A 23,311-nucleotide genomic window follows, 5' to 3' on the forward strand; every position below is an offset into this window, starting at 1 on the left:
GCAACGAATGCGCTACGAAACTTTTGTTAAGTTGTTTGCTTGTTCTCCCCCTCCCCCTTATTTTGTAACACAAGCTTGTAATAATCAGCGTAATGTTTGCTAATTTTCATTTCGTTTATTTTAACTTTTCATTTGTTTTGATATCCCCTTGCTTTGCGCTCAACTCAATGCTGTCTTCGGTGTTTTATATTCGGTGGCGTTGTCTGGCTTACTTATATTTTCAATACTATTCTTGCTATTCGTTTTCCTTTGAATTATATTGTTATTATTTTAAGTTACGCCAACCTTGCCAAGCTTTACGAAAGTTTACCTAAATACTGTTAAGGTCAAAACCTTGCAATTAAAGACTTATCTCTTTTGTATCCTCTTCTCTTTTAACCGCTACATTTATATGGCTTGACTTTTGGATATAATTAATGGTATTGAATTTAATCCAACCAATTTATACTACTAATCATTATATGCTGAAATTGCATGCATTCCTGCCAAATGCCAAAAAAAAAACTTTTAACTATTTCGCAACAAAACTTTTTGGGAATGGTAATTACGCTGTTTACGCTTTGCCTCTGGTTCTGGCTCTGCTTTAACTTTGAGACCTACTTTAGAAGCTTATCGATACTCTTAACGAAATGTCCGAGCGTTTTGAGAAAAAGTACGGTCCAATACCCGATCGTGTGCCATTTACTCACAAAGATATTGAGGTGCCACTGCAACTGCGTGGATTTTTCAATGATGCACCACGCTCTCTGCCGCGTGGTCTTTTCCTTAGTGAAAATCAGATGCTGCGTTCGCGCACCTATTTCTCCTTATCATCAGATCCGCGTGCCAAATTCCACGGTTCCACGCCCGATTTGAGTCGCAGTGTACCCAACACGCCCATATTTCGAAAATTTGGTAAACTGAAAGAGCGTAGTGATAGTTTAGCGCTGGACAGCACAACACCCAGACTGCGTGATGAACGTTTTACGGATGAAATCGTTGAGTTGCGACAGGCACATGGAGTGCTAACGCCACGTTTCGCCTCCGTCGCCGCAGTAGCAGCAGCAGCAGCATCAGCAGCACCATCAGCAACGCCAACACCACCATCAGCCGTCGCCGCCGCCAAGGATGGTGTGTCGTCAAGTGATGCCGGCCAAGTGAACACAATTCATATACATACTCCCACACTGGGCGCCAATCGGCAAGCGAACTCGGAGAGACCAGTGCTTTCCACATTCCGCAGCACAATGCCACCGTCGTCAAGGCACACTGACTCAACAGTTACATATGCCACACCATTTGCTGATATTGTAAGCAATCGTTTTAATAGAAAAGACAATTTAAAAACTGATGAGCCAACAACTACAACAACTGCTATAACCAATAAACCAGAGTTGCGTCAGCAAGCGCAAAACCTATTATATTCCTCATCGTTTGCTATCAAGCGGCCCTCCCTCTACGGTACGGGTCGCTCCTCGTTAGGCAGTACGCAATCGCTCTATGACATTTATGAGGGCACAGTACGCTTGAGCACTGAACGCGCTGAGCCTGATTTTCGTTTGCCAGCCAAAAAAGCGACCGCTCTACTTGACAGTATTGAACCTTCCTTGCGCGCCTCCATCAAATTGGGCAGTGTGCAGGAGGTAAATAGTTTGGATGTGGAAGAGGTAAAATATACCATACCACGGATTGGTATAGCAGATAAAAAATCGAAGAGAAGTGCACCAACTAGTCCTTTAGAAGAGGACTCACTGGCTTAGAGGGGTGCCCGTGTAGAAAAAATAATAATTAAAATTAAAATGATTCTAAACACAAATAAAACCAAAACACTGAAAATATTGAAACAGGAAGCAAAAAATCTCATTGCCATTTAATGAGAAAATGTAAAAAAGTTTGTTGGTTTGCAAATGTACATATTATACTAACTTCCAACTGCATATCTACTTTTATATATACATATAAATACCATAATCATATGATGCCGCATTCCACCAGGCATTAAATGGACAAAAAATGTGTGTCATTTAAAAAATCACTTGTGGAAATGCTAAGAGCATTAGCTACTTTTATTAACGCAATCACAGGGATATTTTTTAATGTCCAGCTTTTCATTAAACATTTTATCCAAGTGGAAATGAGGCATAAGTGTCTTTGTATTTGCGCTCACATTCCACATTTGTTTGTTTATATTGACCAGCATCTCATGGCACATAATCAGCACATGGCATCTAAGTGTAAATACATACATATGTGGGTTTGTGTGTGTGAATTTATAAGAATTTCTTAAATTTGGCACCATTTAAATAGCAGAAATTGCAAAAAATAAGGACAAAGTTAAACGCGATGTTCTAGCTCTACTGCCCAGAGAGAGTTTTTACGGCTATGATAGATGAAAGTAGATAACTACATATATCCTTTTTCCATTACACATTTCAAGCAAATTATTTAAAAAAAAATCTGCCTGATTCAGCATTAGACATTCTTACCACTTAACAAAACGTACATTCCTAGATGGGACTGATGCTAATGTTAGAAGAAGTATGTATATGAATCGTGAATCATGCTAAAAATATTAGAGACTTGCAGTTTTCAAAATCTCTGGGATTCTTGGTATGAAGCTGTTTACTTGAACAGTTTTGCGTCTAAAAGATGACATACTTTATTAAACGAGTCAAGCTTTCGGACTTAGCTCCGATCGGAGTAGATTTACACTGGTTTTTAAAAATGTTTTAAGTTCAACTGCTCTATTTGACTTAAAATCTGCTCCGCATTCTCTTAACTGCCGTGGAAGGATAAAATCCCAATAAAATTTGATATATAGAGTTAAAACACGTAGAAAAATTCAAAGGCCTAAAATCCGCATAATCCTTTATTGTTTAATTTATTATTATCGAATATGCGATGTGTTTATTTAGACTGGAAAAGTTGAAACTAAAAAAAAAATATTTTAGACAACTCAGTTAAATTGTGAAGATTTTACGAGTACAACTAGTCACGTCATAGCAAGCTAGCTAAAGCTTTTAAAAGCTCTCTTTAAAATTTATGAATGGATAACAACAAAATAAAAGCTTTCGCTTGCCAACACTGGCTTAGATGGTCTCGAACGAGAAATATTTCGATCCGAAAAGCTTTCGACTAGTAGAAAACCTGATAGTTTGAAACCATTTATTTATTATAACAACATAAAGAACAAAAAGGAGTCATTGTGTGCCAAACGAGTACTCTGCGGTGGATGAGCCAATAATTTCATGTTCTCGCTTGAGCTGTTGTCTGAGGTATCGCATTGGCTTGGCGCTAATGATTCCTCGTCTTGAGCTATTTCTTATTTGTGTAAAGATTTCTGACAAATAAATGTTTGTTCTGCGTCTTTTTGAAGGTACTGTCCACATTACCAATTTTTTTTGTTTGTTTGGTTAGGCTCACATTGAACAGATCACACAGCCGACTGCTGTTTAGATCCATTACTTTTCACGCTTGTATAGGTTATACACGGCATTTGACGCAACTCGATAGAATTTCTTCATATTTTTTCTGCACCATTTTTTTGAACAACTTACGTGATCTAGGTTAGCTTAAATCTCACATAGATCTTTAGTTGGATCTTAGCGTTAGTTAAATCTTGGTCATAATGCATTCTTTTTGCGAATTTTGGCAATTTGCTAGCACTTTGATCTGCTATTTACTTCAGTGAGTAGCATTTTCCGTAAGTTGAACAGACGCTGTAGGAACAAATTTTGTACCGCCAAATTGTCATGCAATATCGGTTGTATGCAATACAAACCAACAATCCAGGGGCCTATTTCATAAAGCGACAGTAATAATTTTGTAACGACAGGCATTTTCCATGTTGTCAGTGACAATTCGACGGTTTGGTAGGTGTTTTGTTTCATAAAAAAGATGTCACCACCTCTTAAATTCCATGAGAAATTCCTTGAAAAAAGTGGCAAATTGTGATTGACGAGGTTTAAAATTGTCGCCAGTCATATAAAATTTATACGAAAATCATATGTAATAATTGCATGTGCATTATTTTAGTTTTAAGAAAAATTCAAATTTTTGAAAAGTAATGAAATGCGGGCAATTACCATATAAATAAATTTACAAAACTCTCATGTGAAAGCTTTCCGACGGAGCTATTTGCTTTTGTCGCCATTGTCGCGAAAATTATGTCAGAGTGACAATTGTCAGCAGATTTGTCGACAATATTCCATATTATCACTGTCGGTTTCCAAAAATTTTCACAGTTGCCTACAAACGTATATGAAACAGGAAAAATATCGCCGACAATTCTGGCAGTGAAATTTTATAGAAAAATTGACAATTGTCGCACTTGTCACTTTTATGAAATAGGCCTCAGAAAGCTCCAGCAATGACCCAATAGGAAAGTTTAAATACTTGTCTTAGAGAAAACAGTCAAAACTAATTTTCATGCTCACTATAAATGATTTTACAATATTTTTTATGAGTGTATAGCTCACTAACTAGCAAAAACGATGGAACACCGAATTTCTAACTTTGTCCAAAAATTAGGAAAATACGCATACGACAGTTTCATAAAAATTTTAAAACTTTTTAATCAGAATTCGAGGTATGCAGTTTTTTAGCTCATAAAATTTTAGTACCCTAAGATGCAAGTACCCAGGATTTACCGTTGATTTTTGGTAATTTTTATTTTTTTTTGCTGACGGTATCACGCATTTGCCATATAAAAAAAAAATTGTCAAACACACTTTGAATGGAATAAACGCGTGACGAACAAAACTGCATACCAAATTTTTGATGAAACTTTGTCGAATTTTCCTAGCTTCTGTACAAAGGGCGTGTGTGAATCGGTAACAAAGTTCTATGGGGAAAGTTGTTGAATAATATTTTTACTATGGTGAGACAGTTTTGCCAATCTGCTGTGTGAAATTAAATCCTTTTTTTGACAGCAGTAAATTTTTGATAACCGTAGATTTATACAGCATAAAATATTACGAATTGAAGTGAAATTAATATATTAAGAAAACATCTACCATCGTTGATGGTAGTTCAACAATTTAAGCTTTTATTTAACGAAAAATTACACAAATCAACAATCTTTGCGATTGTCAAAATTGTCTATTCATTTGTCAAAAATTTCACTAGCCTCATAAGCTACTGAAATTTTATTCACCTCATAGTTGTCAAACTCGCCGCGAACTTTGTTACCGATTCACACACGCTCAAGTTGGAAATCTTGACTTACATGGGTTTGGTTAAATAGTGACCTATATTTTTATAAAAAATAATAAACATAAAATAAACAAAGGAAAAATAGTCAAAGCTTGTTAAAATGTCGCCACCCTATTTGTCTGCCGGCCACCGTATGTACAACTGACGAAGCCTAACTTCAAAATGCAAAAAAGAATAATTATTTTCGGCATTCCTGGTATGAGAAAACTAATTTTACTACTCTCACTTTGCATTTCATTGCACTTTTTTAACAAAAAGAAAATATATGCATAGAACAAGTGAAACAAAAAATTTATTTGTCATTCAGCAGATTGTTAACCGTCCTAGGATATAAAAACACATGCAAGTCTCTAAAATTTTTTCGCCTTGATTGGTTTTTTGCTTTTTTATTTTGAAAATCATAATATTTACAAAGTGATGCATATGAAAATTTTCGTTGCCATACAATCTTGCCAAAGTTTTGCTGCAGCTGCGTTGCTGCTATTAATAATACGGAATAATACATATACATGTGTTTATAATATACACGCATTACAGAAAAATAAATAAAATAATTAAAAAAGCTTAGCTTTAAATTATAAATTTGTAGACAAAAAAATAGCACATATTTGAACAATAAAAATATATATTAGACATTAATATTAAACTTAAAGTATATTTTCATACTAACACAAATACACGCATACCACAATAATCCAAAGGCCAAATAATTTACAATTTCTTAGCACCAGTAAAAGAAAAATTAATTGCAAGCAACACGTACAGAGATATGGAGGGAGGGGGTAGAATATGCGCTACTTTATGCATATGTAACATTATTTTTTATAATAACAAAAACAAAAATAAACTGAGTTCTCCTCAGCAATTACTAAAAAAAAAAACAATGGCTTAGCTTTATGTCTTAATAACTGCACTTTATATGCCATAACCCAACAAGTGCATAGTTATACTCTAACATATGAACGCATGCGCTAATAACTGTACATAAATACATAATCGACATAATTCAATTATTATTAATTTACGTCTTTCCGCGGGCTTTGTTCGATTCATCTTTCACGCACCAACTCTGTTTCACTCACTCTCATACTTTCTCTGTCTAATCCCACTTTTCAATAATAATAATCAATCCTTCTTCGATCGTCTCAAATCGATATCAATCATATATTCATCTTGTCCATTTGTTGTGGCACGTTTATCTTCTTTTTACCATTTGATTTGAATTTCATTTAAATTAGCGGCTGGAGGAGACATTCGCACAGCAATTGGAAGAAATGGAATTGTTGTATGGCGGTGCACTGGTAGTACCCATGCCGTCCGATACTTTACAGCGTGATCACTTTACCGGCTCCACGCGCAGTAGTTTGTCGTCATATTCGGAGGGATGAGATATATAAAATTAAGTGAAACCTAACTAAGAAAAGGAAAAACCAACTGAAAAAAAAAACATTATTTAAATAAATAAATATGCATACGCGTTAAAACTTTAAAGTAATTCAAATGTAGGCGAGCAAAAAAAAGAAGAAAAAAACACAATAAATTACGAAATTTAAGTTAAAAAATAATGCTGATGCTGCACGAATCGAAAATTTAATCAGAAAATATTAAAAAATAGTAAGAAAAAAAAATAAAAATAAATAAATGAAACAAGTTTTAAGCAGTTAGTCTGTCGAACAGAATGGCTAAGTAATTTTAAATATACACATACCTACATACATATATTATATAAATGCATATTTTAGTTTAAAATTTTCTTATATCCTAGCTCTACTTAATATACATACATACATACATACGTAGAACACATACTATGTATTGTATGCGCAAAGTCAAAACCACGTTACTTTGTCTTTGCTTTGATAAATATTACATAAATACTACTTACCTACCTACCTACCTACATACATACATACCTACCAACCTCCCTTTATTATACTACTATTATACATCTTTACTTCCAATAATATTGTAAATATATCTAAGACTTAAAAAAAAATAAATGATCCATATTGTAACAGATCGTTAGAAATGCATTTTTGAATATTCAAAAAAATTATTGTAATCTGTAATTGTATCTTACGGCACTGAAATTTTACAGGAGAGCAAAACAACTTTTTTTCTTTCAAGGCACTGGCTTGGGATGCGTTATTTTCTCTAGATATTGGGTCGTATGCATAAAAACGATGCTATTGCTTTTTCTTAACATTTCAAACCTTTCACTTAAATTTGTTTGAACAAATTGAGTAAAAGGTCTGCTTTGATTTTATGCATACGGCCCATTATTTTACAAATCTGTTGTTTTAATAACGAGTTTTATGCACAAATTTCGATGCCTGCAGTTCAGGGTTACCAAATCTCAATTTTGCCACAACGGCGATTTAGGCGGTTTTGCAACTGGTCGATTGGCGATTTTGCTAAGGCATCGACGATATGAAAAATACTATTTAAGGCTCATTTTTAACTGACTTCATAAAAGGAGGTGGGTTATCAATTCATTGGAATTTTTTTTTTTTTTTGATGTAACTACATATTATGTTACCGGAGAACTTTGGACCACGTGAACCGTGAATATTAACAAAATTCAAAGTGATATTATTTGCAAACAGTGTTGACAAAATGTTAATCTGATTAACGATTAAAATGCTAATCGCTATTAACGATTAACATTAATTAATCGTAATCATCCGCACGATTAATGCTTAAATTTTTGTAATCGTTAATCGTCGGTTGTGATTACGACTAATTAAATTTAATCGTTAATCCAATTAAAAAAAATCTGATTAAGATGTCTAGTTTGTCCGAATTTGAAACCAAACACGGGTTATAGATATTTTGTTGCAGAATATATAAAAAAAATAATAATTATTATTAGTAATACATAAACTGGGAATTTTTATACGCACATGTACAGGGGATATTAAAACCTAGTTTGCTTAGTGGTTCAAAACGTTGCACAGTGGTTAAAAAACGGAAATTTAGTGTTCACACAATTCACAAATTTTTATTTGCTCGTATTAAATTTTCTAGAGCAAAATGCAGAAAAAGTAGCAATTTTGAAGAAAACTAGTTTAAAACAGTGGTAGGGTCCCCCCATAACGAAAAAAAGTTTCACACAAAAAATTTGAAATGTTTAAAATGGTTCACCAAAATCAAAGAAAAAAATTGATTTTCTAGAAAAATGTGGGGTATGCAGTTTTATAGATCAACGCGAACGCACTAAAATTTAATAATCTATAAAACTGCATAACCAAAGTTTTTATAAAAACAAAAAATAATAATTTTGGTGAAAAATTTTTATAACATTTAATTTATTTTTATTTATTTTTTTCGTTTTGGGATAGTCCTAAAATGGTTTTCAACTAGTTTTTATGATGTACCATTTATTAACTGGCACAGGAGAATCGATTTTCTTCAAAATTGCTACTTTTTCTGCACTTTGCACTAAAAAAATTAATACGAACAAATAAAAATTCAAAAAAACGGTCTCAGCTTGTTTGTTGCAAAATTAATCAAATTGAGTGAAAAATGAAGGCTCCAGTAAATTGTGAACACAAAATGCCAATTTTTAACTACTGTGCGTGTGGACAATAGTGAGCTAATAAATGAGTACATACATACATTTGGACTCTGCTTTAGTTATGGATGAATGTATCTGGGGTCTCTGCTGACATAATAGGGGCCTTTGTATGTGTTTTTGCATAAAAAGTACTCGTCCAATTCACAGGGGCGCAACTGTGTGGCGAACACAGAAAGCTGAATTCATGTGTTGTCGGAGTACGCGATGTTCTCAGACTACTGAAATCTTGGAAGTTTGGGCCGTTTGGGATAAACGTGATAAAATTATAAATTTGTTTGGAATTTATAACTTTAATCACATTTATCGGCAGTTTATCATATATTAAAATTTATTCTTTTCTTGCTTTATTCCTGTAATTTTGAGCTTTATTCATATATTTTTTTTATTTCACATAAAATACCAGTCATTCAAATCACATCAATTCACAATCCACGAACGAAATAGCAATCAGTAATTAAACCTCGAGTTATTATTTCAAATTTACTCGATTTTCGCGTAAATAAAAATAGTTTACAACATCTTAAAGATGCCATCAAACAAATATTTTAACAGCTTTTAATACATCCACCCTGCATTCTGCATTCTCGACAGCATTCAACTGCTGCAACAACATTCGTTTTGTGCGAAAATATTTTATCGTTGATATTAACCTAAATTTTTGAGTGTACGTGCATTTGCGCACACAAATGTACATATGTATGTATGTATGTATGTACATTAGACCGTACCACCTTCCAAGCAAACAAAAAAAGTTCGCCGTATACGTACGCCATTTTTCGGTGATAACTACATATATTCGGCAAAAAATTTCAAATAGTTGTACTGGAATGATAAAAACATTTTTTTAGCGAAAGTTTTAGGATTTTTGGTTAGCTTTAATTTACTGGCATTAGGATGATACGGTAGGTATCAGGTGAGATGTGGTAGGTAAAAGGTAGAACGGTCATTGAGTTCTGGAACAAAAAAAAAAAATGTTCTCCTCGAGATAAAAAACCTATGTATCTATCATACTTTGAAATTCGACTGTAAATGCTGAAGATTTGACAAAAAAATTACAAAGGGCTAACCCTGCGCTAAAAAAAAATCGATATTGCCGTCAAATCTAAATACTTTTCCGTAGCAAAAATTTGATGATTTTATGTGGGTTTTAATTAACTGCCATTAGGGTGGTACGTTGGGGCGATAAGAAGTTGATATCTGGTGTATAGTGGTGAACGGCGTATTAGAGTTCATAAAAACACCGATATCATACTTTATGATCCGACTGTAAAAGCTAAAGATATGACGAAAAATGTAAAAAGGCGACCCTAATGCTGGATTTTCACTAGTCATTAAATGGCAAAAATTGTAATGACATAGTTAGACATTAAAAAATATTCGTGTCATTACGTTAAAAAATAGTAGTGAGTTCATTTCCACATGACTTTTTTTAATGCCTCTAATTTTTTGTCATTTCAATGCCTAGTGGAAATTCGGCATAACTTTCGGCCAGAAGAAAAATTTATTTTTCGAAATTGCCTTACAAAAATACCTTAAAGTATGTTTACATATAAAAAGAATCTAAATCAAAGCTCGTTTGTTAATCACTCCGTTTACATAGGCAAATCTCAGATTATTACATGTCCAATTTGCTGTGCTTGTTATTCTCTTATCTCAAGGAAAAGTTAAGTTCCTTCTCTATGCCACCATGATCATCTTTTCCGCTATGTTAGGCAATTAAGCAATTTAAATATATTTTAACTTAATATTTTATTAAAAATACCTCTAAAAACCTCTTCTTGTTATCGTCCATTTTTGTTTACCGTCACATTTGACATTCTCCTCTTCGCAAAAATAATCGAAAAGTTATCGGTTTAATCCGAGATTATTTTATAATTATAGATTACCGTGGGACGAATTTTGTATGGGTAATCTCTTTTTCTAATTATAGATTAGGGAGTTAAAGCTTAAACAGACGGCAGCGTTGATCGGGATTAACTGGGACTTAATCCGGATCAACTGCAGTTAATTCCCGAGTTGATCCGGATCAACGCTGCCGTCTGTTTAAGCTCGAAAATGAGGATAACCTACTTATATGTCAACCTAGTATTAAACTGAGGGGTGTACGCCGCCGAACCTTTTTTTTCTGGTACGGTCTAATGTACTAGTACATATGTACGCACTAGTGCGAAGTGCAATGCAGTGCAGTAGCAAAAGGCTCGATAGGAGTAGAGCGCATACACACACATGTGCATACATACATACAAACCTTTTTCGAAGTCCATATTGATTGAAATAGTTCAGTTTTTCATTTTACGTTTGTTAGCTGGACCGGAGAGATAATGATGACGAAAGCAACGGCGATGACGAGACACCATGCGATGAAGCTACTACCAAACCACTAACAATAACAACAAAAATAACAATCATACGGCCCCTACATACTTATGTAAGTAAATATGTATGTATGTTTGTAAGCCTGCGAATATTCTTAGTATATCGGTCTGTCTGTCCATCCGTCTGTGTATTTGTTTGTTTGTTAGTTTGATTGTCGCAAGTAGGAATAATGTGCCTTATTGTACCTCCAACTGATTGGGATGCCTTGCCGAGGTACGTGCGCTGAATGGCATAATCAGTTCGTTTGGGAAACAGAATGCAAGACGTACATCAAGATTCAGATGCAGTAATAAGAAAAAACGACGAGTAGGCTAAAGAAAGCACAGAACAGCAAGCAAGCAAAATTTATAAAAAAAAAATAAAACAATATAAATAAATAAAATAAAAGCGCAAAAACAAAAGCAACAAGTTGCAAACTGCTGCATTAAATAAAACGTACAACAACAAATAAACAACAAAAGAAACATAAAAACAAAAACAAAAACATAAATAAATAAAGTGGCGATAAAACAGGATTGCGCCGCATGCATTTTAAATAATCGATCTGTTGAGTAATCGATAAAAACAAGCAGCGGCAAGGCGGCTGCAGGACCGCTAAAAAGAATAATTGTACGAGCATTTTTGTATTGTGAGAACACTTTGTTGGTAAATGAGCTTTTATTATGAATACATGATTTGTATTCTTCTTTATTGTTGTTGTCGAGCAGTTAGAAGATTAATTATGTGACCACTGAGCGTGCAATGGAAAGTGTCCTTTAATTAAATGGTATTAGAGAACGTAATTGTAAGTTGTAATAGAATATTTTATTAACATTGCGCATTTAGCGGCAAATTACAGCAACGAAGATCGAATTTATGAATTTAACAATTTATAATTTTTTTCTGACTTGAATTGTGTGTATTTATTCTTCTTTGTTGGCGCTGTAGCCGCCTAAGCGATTTTGGTCGAGCGCAATAAATTACACGACAGCCGATTGTTTACTGTGCCAACTGACGTCAATTGGAAATGTCTGGTCTCTCCATTGCAGAACGGCCCTTAAGCCCACAAAGATCCTTTCCAATTCTAACCTGAATTCATATATCCGTGCGTATAGACATCACCTTTGCGTGGCTTAACTTAAATTTTTTTTTTCAAAAACCTAAAAAATACTCAAAACGCTAGTTAGGGCCAACTTCACAGCGTAGTTAACTCAGAATCGGCAGTTAACTACAGATTTTTGTTTTACGCACTGTGAAGTTGGCCCTTAGAGCTATAGGCAATCCGTGTGAGCTGTAGGCAATCAGTCCTTTCAGTAAATTCTGAGTGAAGAGAGGTCTCTCATGGTGTCTTTTCATTTCATCAAATTTTAAATCCCCCTGTACTGGTAAAAAGTTTTCTAACTTCAAAAAACAAAACCTTATTGCACATCTAGAGGCCAATTTAACATCTCATTTTTTTAAATTCAATATAACGGTGGAGACCTGATTTTTTCGAATAGGTGGCAACCCTAATCAAAAATATTTTCAAAGTAAATGTGTCTTAAGACTCTTTCGCGGGACACCCTTATTTTCATATTTTACACCTTGTATAAGTTAACTAAATTCGACTTTTCAACCACGTGGCAACTCTTTTCAAAAGTATTTTCAAATGAATATCTTTTTAAATCTCTTTCGTCTGACATTGTGATACATATTTCAATTAACTTACGAACTAAGTCGAATTTGATTTTTTTTTTAAACAAGTGGCAACCCGGGGAGGGTTCAGTAATCAAGCCGTTTTGAACAACTCCTTTCGATGGATACTCATCTTCTAATAACCCCTGTCAACTTATTTAATAATTGAATTTAATTTTTTAAACAGGTGGCAACTTTCTTCAAACACCTAAAAAAATGCATACGGTTTCTATAACCCTATTATAATACTTCGCATAACTTATGTTTGATTTAGTTAAATTTGGCTTTTTAAAACAGGTGGCAACCCTCTATTTTTAAACTAAAAGAACCAAGAAGTTTACGTTTGACACCGATATTGTGATGCATATTTAATTTACCTTAATTCAAGTTGAATTTAAATGTTTAAGCAACTGGCAACCATCCTACATACAGTTAGAAAATAAAGCCTTTTGAAAACCATTTCGATTAATACCCATGGTGTAATAATTGATTTAACTTATTAAATAGTTCGAATCTTATTTTTTAGCAGGTAGCAAGTTCTTTGCATAAAATAAGTACTTATCGCACATCTTGAATTTTTCCAAATTCCCATGATGACCATTCACAAAAAACGCTGTTGCGTATTATATATGTACATATGTCCTTGTAATCGATGTTTTGAAGACTGATTTCGTATTAGTTGGCGCATATGTCATATGTTGCCCTTCTTGTGGATTAGGCAGAGCACCCTTATATATCGTCGTTTTATGAAAAAAGTGTTATTCACACTTTAGGTGGCGATATTTAGTAAATTTCAATCGGCAGGATATTCGATCGTTTGACCCCATATTCAGCACACAAATTGTATACTATTTATCAGCCCCCCGCTGCCGTGCTTGAATAGCTTGACTAGCTGGCTAAGGTATGTAGCCCTGAGTTGCTATTCGCGTGTCGTCGTTTTCGGGTGGTCGTACTTCGACTCTGTCGTTCCCGATTTGTAGCTCGCGTTGTTCTAGTTATACTGGGCTCGAATCGTAACATCCGTTCACGGATCAAAAACCATACCAAAGAAAATTATTGAATGGAATAAAGAGTACGTTCACGTATGTCGTAATCCGAAAAATGTGTTTATACGTGTTAGCAGTGTTCTCTTATATCCTCGAATTTGACCTTCTTGTCACTGCTACAGACTGCCATCGCATGTCATCTGAGCATCACTTCAACGCAAAAACATACCATACCATGCTATCGAAGCAATTGCTCGTAGGATGTCACTGTGGAAACCGCCACAGCAACGCCGTACATAGACCATAGATTCGATACAGCAGGATACAGAGCGGTGCTCAACAACCCTCGCAGCTATGCAGTCAGGACGAGTCTCAGCATCTGAAACGACAACATCACTCTAGGTGGTCGACCAACACCCATCAGCATTGAAGAAACGGAACTGCCGAGAGAGACCAGATGCACCCTAGCTCGACTCCGTTCAGGGTGGTACCAAAGGTTCAACAGCTACTTCTCTCGCCTGAAATCAAAAGTAACAAGCACTTGCCCAGCATGTCGGCAAGGTCCACATAACACCGAATTTCTCTTCAAAGGCACCTCCAACCCGACGGCCCTGACAACAGAAGATCTATGAACTGCGCCTATCGATGTCGCTCGCTTCCTCGGTATCAGGCTTAAAGAGTGAGAGGATGAAGATGAAGATGACTCATGACGAAACCCCGAGAGTTGAGCACTGCTGCTGCAACAACGGATACCGACGAAGACAACAATTGCGTGCGCGCTTGTGGGAAGAATAAAAATTAGAAAATGTAGTGTCTGGCTTTAGTTTTATCGGAATAATTAAACGATTAGGCATTTAGGTCTTGTTACAGGGGCTAGCTCTACCCATACACCAAAAAAGTTGGATATGGTTTTAAATACGAGTTAGGCTTTGGGAAGGAAGCCTCCCCTAGGTGTCACAGAGGGTATGTGTGCTTACAAACTGAACATTTTTCGGACAGCTTAACTCAACCTAACCTAAATTAAAATACGATATTCGCAAAGATTCCGTTTTTTTCATAATATGCAGTCATACTTCGAAAGGCTCGTATCAGTGCGTCCAATAATATACTCATAAAACCATACATATGTATGAATATAAACCTGCGCACATGTCATAATTATATTCTTAGCGCCACTTTAAAATTATGGAAGTAGGTTTGCTCCCGCAAAAAAAATAAATAAAGAAGGAAAAAACGAATGGAATGGAAAGTCCCATTGTTTACGGTCTTCGCGGTGAGTTGACTCGTTTGGGAATATTGCTCGAATTTTTAAATGATTTCAAAGCACAGATACAGCGACATTATTGTGCGCGTTTTTTTTTATATCCTTACACACATATTACTGGCTACAATATATCAATATCGACGTTATTGACCGATCCAAACATTCCATATGCCACTGCTTCTCTGCCTGTGACTACGAATTGCAATCAGAAAGGGAGCTTCAGCTTTAGTTCCTCAGCTGCAAAATACTTTGATTTGGTGCATTTTTGCTGAGTTTATTTGTTACTACGAACAGTTTTCTTTTGCTTTAATAATTTTTTTTATTCCTCCTTTGGTTTTTTGTTGTGTTTTTTGTTTGTTTGTTTTTGTTTTGGTGTCGCTTGCTGCTACGCATTGTGACGAGCGCGCTACGGCATTGGCATGGCATGGCATGGTATGGCTTGGTATGCAGCATGGTAACCCACCCTCTGCGCCTCATTCGGTTGCAAGCACATCGCAACATTAAAAATCACAAACAGTAGCTGCAAACAGCATCGGAGAATCCAGGAAAGACAACAATGCCAAAGACATCTTCCCCAATGTGACCGACCGACCAATGGACAATGTGAAAAAAGTTACCGTTTTCTACTTGACTTTTTCTTGACATTTTATGCCATTCGCCACATCCGCGTACAGTTCAATCGATGATGTACGATTTCGAACAGGCGAGCGAGCGAGTATGTGTGTGTGTGTGTGTGTGTGTGTATGTGTCTGCGGACGAACAACGCGCTTGCGTACGCGCCAACAACAACCTTTGAGATGCGGCTGACGGAGGCTACGATGCGGACGTTGAGTGGATGAGGCGCGGGGTAGTTGCGCTGGCGCATGAGTATGAGGAGGTATCCACCACCTCAACATTAAATATTAAGTAGAATCTGAAACAAACAGATAGACGTCGCGTCTCGTCGCTATCGCTGCTGACGCACCGCGACTGCTCTTCTCCAGCTATGTATGCTGCTTGCTGCACAACTCACCAGCTACCTACCAGTATTTTTGTGTTGCTGCTCCTGCTCGTGCTGTTGCTGCTGCTATCAGGCATTCGAGTGGAAGTAGCTGCATTCGTTGTCGAGGCTATTGGAGTCGGCGCACTCCTGTTGATTGCATTGTTTTTGATCTCATGATGTCTCCAATGCGTCGAGCGCTGGGCATTGATCAGTCTTGGCTGCCTAACTGACTGCGCTGACTGACGAACGCCTATCAACGAACGATCGATCGATCCATCGCTTGTACGCTCAACAAACTTGCCAACTCGTACTCCACTTCCACTCGACTGCCCGCCCGGTCGTCCGGCTGCCTGGTCGCCTGTGGACAGACAATTTTATCCAAGATGCGTGGGATAATTCTGTTCTAATTTGTTGCATGTGCTACTGTTAGGGCCACGGACAAGCATTCGTACGCATACAATGTGCCTTACATACAAACATATCATACATATTTTACAAATGAAATGCCACATTGTAAACGGTGTTAGTATTCTGCGCGTCGTTTTTTTCGCAACGGTGTTCCGTACCGTTGCGTTGTTGAGCGAGTTGATCGATTGTGAGTTGTGGCTGCTTGTTGTTTGTTGCTGATGCTGTTTGTTGTTGGTTGCATCGATTTCCCGCAACGCGCAATGCATTAAAGTATTTGAAATTCTACAGCAATACTTATTGAAACAACGTAATTGTGCCTGCTGAGCTGTTAAATGCGCTTTCTTCTTCTTCGATCTCCACCTCCATACATGCCAGCATCGCCATCATCTTCTGGTTGCGGTTGTGGCTTACTTCCTACTTTCCATGGCCATTGTTTTTTACCACGCTGTGCGCATTAAAAATACGCACAGATTGATGTGCGAATTTATGTGTAAAATTTATTTGTACATTGCATGTGTGTGCGGATAAGTGGCTTAATTGTCAGAACGCTCCTTCCAAGTTAATTAAAATTATTGAAACGACGACGAATTTGTAAATTAAGTATGTAGTACGACTATCAAGTAACAGGCTGAAAAGAATTCTTCTTAAACTGTTTACACAAAATAATTTGTGTTCTTTTACTGTAAGTAGTTTGTTGCTTTGAAAATCATGACTTCAGGTTATACTCTCGCGTGCCACATGGGAAATATTGGTTGGTATGCAAGTCCTTTGGTGAGGGTGTGAGTAGAGCAAGACCGAAGCTCGATTTTTTGTTGATATGTTGTCTTCAATACGTGAAGTGCTGGGCATTGATCGGTTTTGGTTGGCAGCCCGCATGTCGAACCGTCTGCGCAACCAATACCATGCGGTAGCGCAGCAGGGTGGTACGATTTGCTCTTTTGTGAACACTTGTTTATGGTCAACCAGGTTAGATTAGGCTAGGTTGAAGTGACTGCCATAATTTTGGGCTCATTTGGATACCATGCAGATCTGAGTCTGAGGAGTTTGTAAGAGCCAATAGTTGCCGTATTCCTACCTTAGCCGTATCGGATAAACTCTCGAAAAACTCTGAACGCACCCTTTTTACTGCGGGTGCCGCAAAGTTTTTGACTCAGTTTTGTTCTGCAGAAGTTATTATTTGGAACCTCAGGCTCTCCGCGTGCCTTCCAATAGCAACATAGCCTGTTAGCAGGCCTATGGCTGTGATCAAGTTCCTTCTATCCAGCATGAGGAGACCTTTCGACCACTTTTCTTTTCTTTCCGGCCACATGAGTTCCGTCTAGTTGCAAGTGGTGAGACTTGCCCATCTATCATTTGCTAATTTAAGAGATACATAGATCTAGGTAGCGGAGGCTTGCCGAAACCATTCCAGGATTGCGAAAGTGGAACCGATGTGCAAGTTCGTCCGCCTTCTCATTGCCGGGTTTATTTCGGTGCCCCGACATCCATTCTAAGTAAAGAGCAAACTGCTAAGTAGTCTCGTTTAGGGTTCTGCTGGGGTGCTTTGAGTGCTGGATATCTGCGTAAATGGAGATCTTATTACATATGACTTTCTACTATATGTAAATATTAAACCGCCCACTTTATTGCAGCAATCTCAGCTTGAAAGACAGATTTTTCCAGCCCCAAATGTACCTTTTTTTCTTATTTTGAACCGTCCGTATACAAGGTGAGTGATTAGTTTTTTTCAGGAGGTTCCCCTGACCAAAAGTCTATCTAGAATAGAAATTGTATACCTCTTCTCAAAGTTTAGACTTGGTAAACGATAGTCCTTTCACGATAGGTCAATATTTTTTTTTCAATCGGGTGTGACCACCCTGAGTAGCTCTTCAGCATGGTAATTCCCGCAGTCTCAAGGCAGCGCACTTGGCCAAATATTTCTCCAATTATCTCTATTGGCCAAATATTTCCCCAATTATCTCTATTGGCCAGATTTTGAATAACACGTGGTCAACAAGATCGGTGGCGGTACCTTGAGAGAGGTTTCCTTGCAAATGAAGTAAATTAAAAAATATCCCGTAATCACTCAATGTCGTGCAGCGGGTAAGGCAGGCCTTAACAGCGTTGTATTGATGCAAACAGATGTTGCGCTGTACCTGTGGCAGCGCTAACCAATCTGGATAAAATCTTGGGAAACAACACAGGCTCCGCGCATTGGGAGTGATCTGCCGATGGCGCACCATTTTGCCCATGCCACTAACAGATGTACATATAGGGTGGTACAGATATTAGACAGCAATTATTTGTGATTTGTTAATGTTTTCTTTTTTATCAGACAACCGCTACTACAGTCTTTTGCAAACTTAGTCATGGAGCGATACTCAGTTGAACAACGCTTAAAAGTGATCCAAACATTAATGCCGATTTAACAAAAAGCTTCATGTGGGATGGGGCGCACTTAACTGCACCCACTGCAAAAGGAAAAAAACTATGCACCCACAACGAGTCGCGTTTGGCGTGGTTTTTCTCATGGCGGAGCCTTCGGACCTGACTTCGGTGCCACTTGCTACACACTGGAGGCAAAGCTGGAGAAATTAAGGTAAATGCGACGCATATTTTTAACAATGTTACGAAAATGGAAAACGTGATTGGAGCTTCTCACTCCACTCGGAGCTCTCAAGATAAATTTCGATTTATCTGGAGATCGTAATATTTTTTGTATCGTAAGCCGGCCAACATCAGGAACTTGTACCCACATACTACAAGATCGTTTTAGTCTTTTATAGAAATGTTGGCTATGCCTTAAACACATCTCCTTTATTGCCTCTCGAGATATATAGGCCTTGAAGTAATGATCGGCATGTGTGCCAGCAAGCGAACATAGCGTAAATTTCGCCAGTTATTTGTGTCCTATGGGTCTCTTCATTAGGTTTGCGGATACCCTTGCCCTCGTGTTCACATCATGTTGCCTATATGGACTATTATTTGTATATGTGTAAGAAGAAGATCCTTTGACAGCCGTCGAATTGGTCAAAGCTTTGCCACTTTTACGACTGACATGCTCGCGCAGACGTTGAAGTTTTCAAATAATAACATATCTGTTTACATACTAATCTGTCTTTACAATTCATCTTGCTTCCCAGATACGCAGTATCCCTACTTTGTTTATAATGTATTTTGGTCTTGAACTGTTCGGAGATATACTATAAGTTTTAATCAACGTCTTTCTTAATCCCCGCAAGGGTTGACCTGAAATTCAAGATTTGAGCATATCGTCATATTGGCAGCGTCATAAGAAACATCGAGTGTAGCTCTCTTTATCTGACTTTTGAATTTTCCTTCCCTAATAACCACAGCGCCCTGAACTTGACTTTTTAAATTCCATAATGCAAAACAGACGACTCGGTTGTCGAAACTAAGTAAGTCGATGTCATCTGCATGTACCAGCAATCGTACACTCTTATAAAAAAAATAAGTGACTTAAGCAGTACAGTTCTGTGGATCTTATTTTCTACTCCAATATCAGATTCAAGAAATCACTCGGCAAAGAGTCGGCTTGTCTTAAAACCTGGTTTAGTATCAAGCGGCTCGGAAGGGTTCTTCCCCATTCTGACAGAGTTGATGGTATTGCTCAACGTCATTTTACACAGCCGCATTAGTTTCGCAGGAATACCAAATTCGAATAACGTGGATTTAAGGCAATTTATTCTCGTGCTATCCAAAGCGGCCCTGAAATCGACAATCAGGCGGTGTATATATGTCGATCCTCCTCTCATGAGTCTTTTCCACTTCTTTGTTTTCCTCGAAAATGATGCATCGAAACAAAGGTGGCGCCTTTCGCTGGCCGTTAATCCCCTCTTTGTCGATTTGACAGCATCCACCCTTTCGCTGACGTCACAATAGTGTTTTCCGCACTTGTAATGAATATTAAATTTTCATATTGTACCTATTTGCCGTAAAGTTGGATCTAAAAGTATACAAACGTACCTAAAAAGTAAGTATGTATTTTTATGTGCATGCATTTTCGATAGCTGGCGGACTACCTATTCCTACGGTACCATATCTATTTTGAACTTACATCAAACAATCTCTTCTACTAAAATCCTATGTCTACGTCTTAACTAATATTTATTCCCATTTACAAACGCGGGAGGCTATTAGAATCCCCACACTGGAAAACGCGTTGAAATTACTTGAAAATAAGAGAAAATTTGCCGATAAGTTATTTAGCTTCGGTCCAAATGTACCTGTAATGGGCTTGTACCGAATATAAGTTTCAAATTTGGGAGACTACAGTATAATTATAACTAGTTTTACATCACTATATTCCACCACATGTTATATTTTATTCAAAATTATTATTTACTCTCTTATTCTCTCACTATTATGACGTCACACCCAGTTGATATCAGCTCGTTGTTGTGTTTTATCATTCTTGCTGCAGAGCATTTTTTTATACGTGGGATATATCTCATCAGTGGTGACAAGGCAATATTCGGTAGAAAAGTCATATCTGCTTGGTTCGTAGTAAACAGGAACTCTTCCGCAGAGGAGATGGAGTTCCACTCATCATTTATAGCCGAGCAACTGGAGAGTTGTTTAGTCAGAATGAGAGATGAGTGCGAAAGGTATCGATTCTTTGACTACTGCTTTTCATCGTCCATTTTTCGATAAGTACTCTTTCTAGACTCATCGACCAGCGCACTGGCGTTTTAGTTTTTGTCTACCACAGCGTGATCAATTTAATTTTTCGTCCTGCTGGATACCTCGATGTTGGCGCTTCTGGAATGCTCACTACTCTGTTCTGTGACGTGGCTTGATCCATTTCCAAAGGTCAAAATTGAACTTTTCAATTACACAATTATTGCTCGTCGTCTTATAGCTTTAAATTTTGCGAACACTACTTCTATCTTGTGAAATCTCTTTATCAAGGCAATAATACATATACTTACACTAGCAAATATTTCGGTACAAGACTTGAAGACCCCCGTTCTTAGTATGTAATCAGAGAACATACCCACTTTAAGTTAACGGCTATTTGAAAAGTTATATTTACGCAAAATTTCCGATCTCTAAAGATGTTTATGTAAGTTGTATCAAATCATGGAATGCGCATAAATAAGAACACATTGACGCTTAAACAAAATGTTAGTGTTGGACCGAGCTTTTCCTCCGATTTGTGGCGTGCGCCTTGATGTTGTGACACAAAGGCGGGGACATACGTTGTATGCCTACTCCGAATGGCAATTGTATTTTTATGAGAAGCTGTTGTTGCTTGCCGAGGGGCTATTTGAAAACTTTTTTTGTTTTATTTTTTGATATTGGTCGGTAACTGGCTTCGAACCCAGGCTCTGCGGAATGGTAGCGCGCAATGCTAACCATAACACCGCTTAAATTCAGCTAGAAAAAATAGAAATATTTCGGATGTTGCGGTTACTCAAAACAAAATTTGTCAACCGTGCCATGCAGTTATTCAAGGAGATTAGTGAAATAGTCGTCGGTGGAAAATCCGGCTGTCCCCGCACTGTGTGAACGCAAGCTGTAAATAACGTCCACGGATGTGAATAAGGACAGCATATGGCACATCATAAAATGTGACGTGGCAATCAGCGCACATAAGATGACAAGATCAGATAAAAAAGTTCATGAATAAGAAATAAATAAATGAATATTCTACTATCCGAGGTACTCGAACCTACGACCTCGCGGCTCGTAAATCCGAGGTACTACCGGCAGTCAAGGCACAATTTTGATTCATCTGTCTACGCTTTTACTCTCAGAAGCGTTGAAACAAAAACTTAAGTCAAATGGATTCTGATTACTGAGGAGAAAGTTTAAATGTGGAAGAACCGTTCAGTAAACAGAACGATAGGGTGTATGCTCTGTTAACACAGATGCCTCGGAACTCGTTACGAGGATTTTACTTGACTACCAAAGCATGTTACGCAATTCATTTTCACGAATGATTAGCCATCTGGTGTCCAGACCTCAATCGATTGGGCTATAAATTATGATCGGTTCTGCAAATAAAAGAGACTGATGCTTTGTATTTTGACGTTTTGGAATGCACCATATTTCACGCAATCAGACCCGTTTAGCGCAAGCCCTTTACTAAGATGACTCCAGCTTTATGTTATTGGAAAACTTGCCGTCTTGTTTTCCTATGGTTGGCCTATTTTCGTGGCCATCAATTTTCTCGGTTATCATTATCCCAGACATTTAGTGAGGGTTAAAATGGCAGTGCAATGAGGGTTAGAAAAATTTCCACATTTACATACATACTTTACTTGGCGCTTGTCTCAGGAAAGATGTTTATACTGCTTGATGTAGGATGATTTTAGTGCTACAAGTTTTCATACGGAAATGAAGTAATCTTTCCTGCAATACCTCATGAAAGTGGCATAAATAATGAGGGTATTTAACTATTATCCTCTACAAACATATGTAAACTTATATTTTCCAGTGGGAATTGGGTCAAAGGTGTATTTTTAAACCAAAGTGTTAAAATCAAAAAATTACTGAAGGCCAACAAATTTGAGTGCCCTCAGGGCGGAAGGAAACGTACGTCATTGCCACAAACCGCAAAGTTTAAGCACAATAAATGAGAAATCGAATGAAAACAAAAACAATAGCGACAAACAGGAAAAATCGAAAAGAAAAAGGGCAGGAAGACACACATAAAACGAATTTAAAGTTTCGGAGTGTTGCGGCGGTGGCAGTGGCGGTTAATTGAAATTCACCAAAGTGCACAGAATGAACAATTTGTGGAAGTTTGTAAGTCTTTGAGCAAGTGCGTGGTGTTGGCAAGGAGGAACCGAGAAGAGGGAAAACGTTGTGCGTACCCGGCAACATACATACATACCTAAGTAAGTACATATAATCAAGCGACTTAA

At 37.1% G+C, this 23,311-nt stretch overlaps 1 protein-coding gene across 8 annotated transcripts in view; it reads left to right on the forward strand.

Annotated features, from left to right (window-relative positions):
• LOC118744733 (serine/threonine-protein kinase 10) overlaps nt 1–23,311 on the forward strand; it is a 50,291-nt gene that overhangs the window by 9,507 nt on the left and 17,473 nt on the right. For 6 of the 8 annotated variants that reach the window (XM_036477984.1, XM_036477983.1, XM_036477981.1 and 3 more), the window contains exon 12: nt 606–4,645. In XM_036477984.1, coding sequence (XP_036333877.1) covers nt 606–1,739 — 1,134 coding nt within the window. In that variant the 3' untranslated portion in view covers nt 1,740–4,645. Of the gene's footprint in view, nt 1–605; nt 4,646–6,431; nt 7,190–18,753; nt 19,018–23,311 lie in introns of those variants that run through there. The other 2 variants (XR_004993582.1, XM_036477988.1) reach the window with 2 other exon arrangements.

The sequence above is a fragment of the Rhagoletis pomonella genome, unplaced genomic scaffold, assembly GCF_013731165.1.
Source record: "Rhagoletis pomonella isolate Grant_MI unplaced genomic scaffold, Rhpom_1.0 Rhpom_scaffold_00008, whole genome shotgun sequence".
In the NCBI taxonomy this organism is placed as follows: domain Eukaryota; kingdom Metazoa; phylum Arthropoda; class Insecta; order Diptera; family Tephritidae; genus Rhagoletis; species Rhagoletis pomonella.